Raw genomic sequence first — 7,095 nt, forward strand, 5'->3', positions numbered from 1 at the left:
GTTTATCGTAATCGTCAGATAAATGCTGAACAGATTTTTCAGCGCTGAGCACGGTTTTCTGCAAGTACATCAGCTTCTCTAGTTTGGAATTTAAGACAAGAATGTGGGACAATTTTTTGTGTATCTGTTCCAATCCGGTCTGAAAGTTTTCTTCAGTCATGGCCGGCGAGCCTGATGCATCTGAGGAAAGCGAAGCCAACTTAGAGTCCACACATTTACAACTTTTTAGTATTCTCTTTCATCTTTCCGAATGATCGTGCGCTGGCGCCACTGCATTTTCCAATGTGGAATTTGCAATCACACTCAGCGCACGTCATGAGAGTGTCTTTGTCTGCAATATATTCACCGCATGACGAACATTTTACAGTCGGAGCCATTTCAATATAGCACCAAGTGGTAGGAACACAACATAAAGAATGTAAATACCAACAGCAGCAGCAGTTGCGACAAATATGTATGCATAAACTAACAATAAACTGTAAGCACTAACCTGCAAAAGTTTGAGGGTCAATTTTAGGCGAAAGGCGGCAGAGAAGTTGCCACCACTACTGGTGCACGTAGAATGAAGTCAGGAGCCGTCGTCGTCAGGAGCCGTTCGAACCTGGCCAGGTTCGATTTTTCGGTCCCGTGTTTGGTTTACGACAGAATATCAAGGATGCCTCTATTTCTTTGGTAGGCGTACGCGTGACCGCCAGCGCCATCAGCATTATCACAGTGAGGCAGGGTTGGACGCCCTGTAATTACCTTTTCTCGCGGCCTCTTTAACTTGCGGTATAATCATGGACCACCACTGACTAAGCTGAAGGAAATACGCGGAGCCTCACAAAGAACTAACAAGACAAGAAAACCTCACAAAAAGCCAGTGCGGTAGAACAAAACCTAGCGAAAACAATACCCGACGAATGCAGGCGCAACCTGCGGGGAGGTCTTTGACGTTATCGACATGGTATGGAACCGCCCCTAACAACTCAGAGAACACGACAGCAAGGAAATCAGCCATTAACAGTCAGAAATTAGGCTGGCTCACACAGAGCACAGAGCACACAGAGCGACAGGTGATTGACCAAGCCTGGAGTGCAGTCTACAACAATGGTTTCCTTCACCTGGGCGAACCACCCGAGTAATCACAATGCATAAATACAGTTTGTTCGCTCTCTCTCTCTCTCTGACCTTTATTTTTATTGGTAACCCCTTCAGTGAACGACGAGCTGAGCTCGTTGACGAATAACTTTAATTTTCTTGCAGTTCCATGCACATGCTTAGTTTGTTTTGTAAGTTAAGCCATCCTTCGGTAGCTGGAAGTTCTACCACATTACATGGGACAGCGCGAAAATGAGCCAGTTTATTCTTGCGGACAATTTATTGCAACGTTATTTTTGACCATAGTAAAAAAAAAAGCCATTTTCGTTCAGAAGTCGAGATAGCAGAATGTCACAGAATGGGTTAATCGCGATGCTTTGGTTTGAGTGAACCTTCCGAACACGGCGAAAATAGCTCAGAAGACAGCCGCCTTGCAACATTGAGTGTGGGGGGTTGAAAGTCCTCTCGATCTTGGCTTATCTTGATGAACTTCTGGAACCTGATTGGGCTCCACTGAGAAACTCGAGTATGTAGCTGCAGCGCTTGTGACATCAGAGACTTTTTTATTTTACGCCTAAATTTGGAAACAAAATAACGCAACTATACGCGCTTCCGCGGCGTCTGCTGTGATACACTTCAGGCCTGTGCACAGAGCAGATGTCTAGCCCCTGGTACGATCTCGCAAAAGTCCAGATTCTTCAGGTGGAGCTGGTTCTTGCAACTCCGGCTGTAGCGCTACCATGTTTGCTGTTCTGAAGAGTTTTATGGCACTGATGATGCTGATGAGGAGCACTGGTCCGTACCAGAAAGTCCACGCCAACAGCGAGTACAGGTCGTTGCCCAGGGCCCCGTCCGTGGTGGGTCTACGCCTCGGAAGCTGCTGAGAGTCAAGGGACGTGAGCTCATGTATGGTACAGACAGGGAGTAATTTTAGTCACTCTTAATTACAAAAAATTAATAATGCTAAATGTGATCGCACTTCTTCCAAAAGTGAAATCACTGTGCGGTTGCAGCGTTTTTGCGAACTGTGGTCCAAGCGGAATACCCACCCATATCCAACATATTGCACAAAGGTTGATGAAGGACACGTTCTCTTTTTCGTTAAGAATGGAAAGAGGTGTTATGAAGCTAATTACAGCGCAGCGTTGTCAATACGAAGACGCAGAGGACGAAGACCCAGAGAAAAATGTTGATTTGGTGCAGTGTAGTGAAAAAGAAAGGAGCCTAAAAGCCACCACACAATAGACCGCTTAATATGACATACAGCTTCACCACATATAGAGGTCACGACATCTCTGACATTTGCCTCTTCCATCGCTGTGTGGTGGGCAAATTTTTTGAAACAAGTACATTACGTATTTTATATTTCTCCTTTATCCACAGTCATCTCTCATACTGTCTGGAATCATGGGGATGGCCCTACAATAGTTATTTCCAGCCAATCAGAAAATTGAACAAACGATCATTACGAATCATAACGCATTTTAAGCAGGATCACCCCAGCAACCCATTATTCCACGACCTACGGATATTACCCTTCGATTCACTACGCCTCCTAAAAACGGCAGCTGTCGTAAACAGTATCGTAAGAAACAACCACCCCTTCCATATGTCCCTCTTTCATACGTCATCGCGTACTACCCGAAATGTAGCATTAGGCAAGTTTAATCTACCGCCCACGCACAACGTTTATGGAGAACGACGGCTCTCATTCATTGGTGTTCAGATATGGAATACTCTTCCACAAGAAATAAAATACGCTCAAAATTTTCCACTTATAGGTAAAAAATTCTTTCAGCGCACGCATTAAATATCGTAAAGGACATCTATCTGCTGTTCGCATCCCATTTATTATTGTAATTGAACATACACGATGGTTTTGAATTGAAGCGACTGTTCCTTGTTATGCTTTTATTGTCATTTGTTACATGTATATATCCCTCTCTCCGCTCTTCCAAGTTTTTGTTGCGCATGTGACAAAGTGTCTGCTTTATATAATTTCAATTTTTTGACCTATAACTAGCCTACGGCTACGGGTACAAACAGTGCTGGACACACTTTTATTGTGTTTTCATGAATAAATAAAGAATTTGAATTTGAAGACGAACTCCTCAGCACCTGTGGTTTAACGAACTAGATGCCTACACAACAAGTGAGGTCACTTTCAATGAATAAAAGCTGCGTGACCAGTTTGCGAACGCTCGTTTCAGGAAGAAAGTGGCTACCGTTTACTTGATAGAACTTCTTGAGGTTGGGGCTCGGTCTGGAACCATGGCGATTTTGGCCAGCCAGGATTAACAGAGGTCGTGGAATCCACCTTCAGTGACTGCAGCAAAGACTCTAGGCAAGAGAGAGCTGCATATCTGGGTTCTATTGGGGTCGTTTACACTAAGCGGACGAACATTGTGAAAGTGCCTCTTAGCTTACAAAGGAATCTGGGGGCTATTTTTCCGGGACGTTTGATTGGTGCAGAACGGGAGCAAAGGGTGAGTTTGTCGCTGTATCTGAGCCATGCTTTTAGAAGCAAGAGCAAATCGTTTCACGACGTATTCGCCTGCATTCACGCGCGCTTCGACATCACAAAAGAACTGTGCTCGAGGATTTTGCTGCTTTTAATATAGACCGGACAAGACAGCTGTGGCGATGAAGAACGATTCTTTTAAACATTTAACCTGATTTCTCGCGATACGAAGGACAGCAGAACGTAACGTATGTAAAGAAATGCAAGAGACGCCTAGGAGAGGTTGAAAGTGGCTGATATCAATTGATTGCTGAGTCCTTCCGTCGAAAACGCTGCTTCTCCTGAAAGCGAAGCAGTAAGAAGTTATTAATGACCAGATGAATTTAATACAGCCACTGTCACCACAGGTGGAGTTCACAAGGCAACTGTTTAACGTCAAGAGGTTTCGGTGTTCGCAGAACTCTCAGCCTAGACCACACCCCTATCCCATTGAAATCTGTGATTACAGAATCAATAACTCGCTAGACGTCATTATTAACACGACCAAGTTGAATCGGGCGGTGAGAAACAAGATTCCCTTTAAGAAGTTTCTCATTATGTCCTCAGCTGCCAAATGAATGTGAACATAGCCACAAAAAAGCCGAACAATGAAATTTTACAAAAGCCATAACTTGGAAGGAGATATCCTCGGTGTTCCTTTAAGATGTTGGGAAAGCGGGGCGCCCTTGGAAGCTTTCGACTCGCCACACGATGCGGCTGTAAAGAATAGTGTCGCCGGTGCTCACCGGCTTGTCTGTGGCGTCCGGACCGAAGCAGGGCGTGGGCAGGAGCAAGGGCAGGAAGACGAAGGGGGCCACGAGGATGGCGCAGACGACGAAGAAGCACTTGTTTTGCCGCATAAAGCCCAGGGACTCAGGCAAGGTGAGAAACAGCGCGGGGATGACAATGGCGGGGTACCACAGCTTCAGCTGGGAGAGGACTTGCGTGGGCAGTGCGCTGTCTCCGTCCCTCCGGGACTCCAGGGACCTCTCCTGCACTCGTGGGTCCAAAAAGAAACGATACCCAGTACGATGAAGTGTTTTTCAGGCAGGTAAGTATACGAGACGACGAGAACGCCTCTACATCGAAACCTTGCCGCTGTGCCACGAGGGCTGGTTCGCAGGGCCCGCACTGCGCTGCAAGCCAATGGGCTTCCGGAACAGGCAGACCAGCCAATACTCTGAGTATAAACAAATAAATAAATAAACAAATAATTAAATAAATAAATAAATAAATAAATAAATAAATAAACCTACCGACCCCCATAACCGCTCTTCTAACGATTGGAGAGGGCACAGTCGACTCATCCCCGTCTTTAACAGTGAGCTCCCAGAATATTAATGCCCTTCTGAGGTCTAAGCCTCTCATTCTTAAATTTGCTGACAGAAAGCCAGCATGAACGTTAAGTGAATAGGAGAAACAACGACACTTTAATATTCTTAGGAGTTATTATCAGAGGATACCATGCTTTAAGTTAACAGCTGGCGTGAAACGGAATCTGTTTTCACACGAAGAAAGTTGCCTTTTTTTTGAAGCGCAGTCTTCACTACGCTAGGTTTTCAAGAGGGCAGCGTCAGTGCTGTCACCTGACAGGTGTCAAGTGCTGTCACGTGGCAGGCCATGTGACCTACTCATGTCATCACAATCTGCCCACCGTGGCAGATGTCATCGGGCATCGCGCATTTCATCGATCCTTTACACGCAATCCGTTCGGCAGTGTGTGTGTGCGCTATTTGAAAAGCCCACTAAAGCTACGTCAAAAAATATACAAGCGCAGCCAAAGCGTGCCTGCATTCGGTCATATAAAATCTCCTAGTTGTTCCTCCTCTTCCCCCACTGCTTTCCCGTATCTACATGGCTCCGCAACCCGTAGTTCTCTAAGCCTCCTGCACACCACATCCCCAACACCGGGGCGCGCACTCGTCCTCCAAAGTTGTGGATCCTAAATCAACTCCTGGTTTGAAATCAGGCGCACTCACCACCCCATAAAAGGCGAGTATACAGGAGATGCTGATGATCAGAGTCGAGATCACCTGGCAGATCTGGTAAGAGATCGTCTTAATCTCGTTCCGCATCTCATCTTCGATGCCATCCTCGTCCTCGTACTCATCATCGTCTCCTTCTGGCCAGTTTTCCTCTTCACTCGTGTCCATCTCCGGGTTCGCAACGTCTATCGGGGCCCCGAAGGCCGGCCCAGCCATCTCCACGCTACTGCTCTTTCCGCTGTGGCCAGTTAGCTGCTCCAGGTCTCTGCGTTGGCCTGGACTTTCTCTTCGGCTGCGCCTTGACGCTTTGCGTTGCCTGGAGTGAAGCTGCAGATCAAGTGAGATTGAGCGAGTGATGGCTTAAAGGGCCGGAGGCGAACACTACCGTCCTACCTTATTCTTTCCTCGTCTTCTTCAACTGGATAGCACCGTTTTCTCATCGTTTGTATTTTCCTGCAGGCCCATAACTTCCTGTTTCTTGAACATCGTGTGCACAAAAAAATGAAATGAAAATGAAAGTTGGTTTGAGGAAAGGAAATGGCGCAATAGCTGTCTCACGTATCTCGGTGGACACCCTAACCACGCCGCAAGGAAAGGGATAAAGGAGTGATTGAAAGAAGAAAGGAAAAAAGAGGTGCCGTAGTGGAGGTCTCCGGAAAAAAATTTCGACCGCCTGGGGATCCTTAACGTGCACTGACATCGCACAGCACACGGGAGCCTTTTTGCGTTTCGTCTCCAACGAAGCGCGGACGCCGCGGTCGTAATTATACTTTAGGGGTATTACTAGAATCATAAAATACCCATGCGAATACAAATTTTATTATGCATGCATCGCAAAGCGCCGTCAAGATTCATGAACAATGAACTATGTTTCGTTTTGTGTTCTTGAATAGGACGGCATCTGTTACGGTCGCTCACGGTGGTGATAAGTCATTTCACTATTTACATGTTTTAGGAAGAAATGAATGTTATTACGTCACTGTGTTACAGTAAGCTATTGTCTATATCATTTTGGCACGTATCTGCATTTCACGGCAATGCAAAGTGTCCACGACTCTCTTGGACTGCAGAATACTACGACGGAATGTTTATTTATGTCGATTGAGGTTCCCTTTGTCGAACCTGTGGGACTCGTGTTATGAAACTGAATCCTTTGAAGACCTGGCCTTACCTTCCTGCCGTTTGCTTCTCGTAGAAGAAACAATTGAAATGCTGCCGTAGTTCAATTAGGACTTACTTTTTCTATGCCGGTTTTCCTCTCTTTTGGTGCAAGCGCCATTTTACATGTCCTGAAACCAGTGGACAAGTTTCTGGATAATTAAATGATTGCGTCAGTATAGATACCTTTATTAGTTAGCAATTTCTAAATTGCATTATATTTAAGTTAAATTCTAATCTCTATGCAGTATTTCTGAAAGCTTTCGAATCCATTCCAGCTTCTTCAGTCATGAACGCTATTGAAAGGCTGCTGCTTCACTTTTTGAGAATTTCACGATATTCAAGGATTGAAATCTCTTTAGGCTGCGGGGA

General features: G+C 45.7%; 1 protein-coding gene across 1 annotated transcript; it reads right to left on the reverse strand.

Moving 5' to 3' along the window:
- Positions 1-1,480: 1,480 nt before the first annotated feature.
- LOC144135214 (uncharacterized) lies at positions 1,481-5,946 on the reverse strand. The gene is made up of 3 exons (XM_077667955.1): positions 5,560-5,946; positions 4,327-4,572; positions 1,481-1,957 (listed from the first exon to the last, which is right to left on the reverse strand). The coding sequence occupies exons 1-3, from the start codon at positions 5,779-5,781 to the stop codon at positions 1,742-1,744; spliced, it is 684 nt and encodes a 227-aa protein (XP_077524081.1). The 5' UTR covers positions 5,782-5,946; the 3' UTR covers positions 1,481-1,741.
- Between the last annotated feature and the right edge of the window lie 1,149 nt (positions 5,947-7,095).

Source organism: Amblyomma americanum, chromosome 5 (assembly GCF_052857255.1).
Source record: "Amblyomma americanum isolate KBUSLIRL-KWMA chromosome 5, ASM5285725v1, whole genome shotgun sequence".
Classification (NCBI taxonomy): Eukaryota; Metazoa; Arthropoda; class Arachnida; order Ixodida; family Ixodidae; genus Amblyomma; species Amblyomma americanum.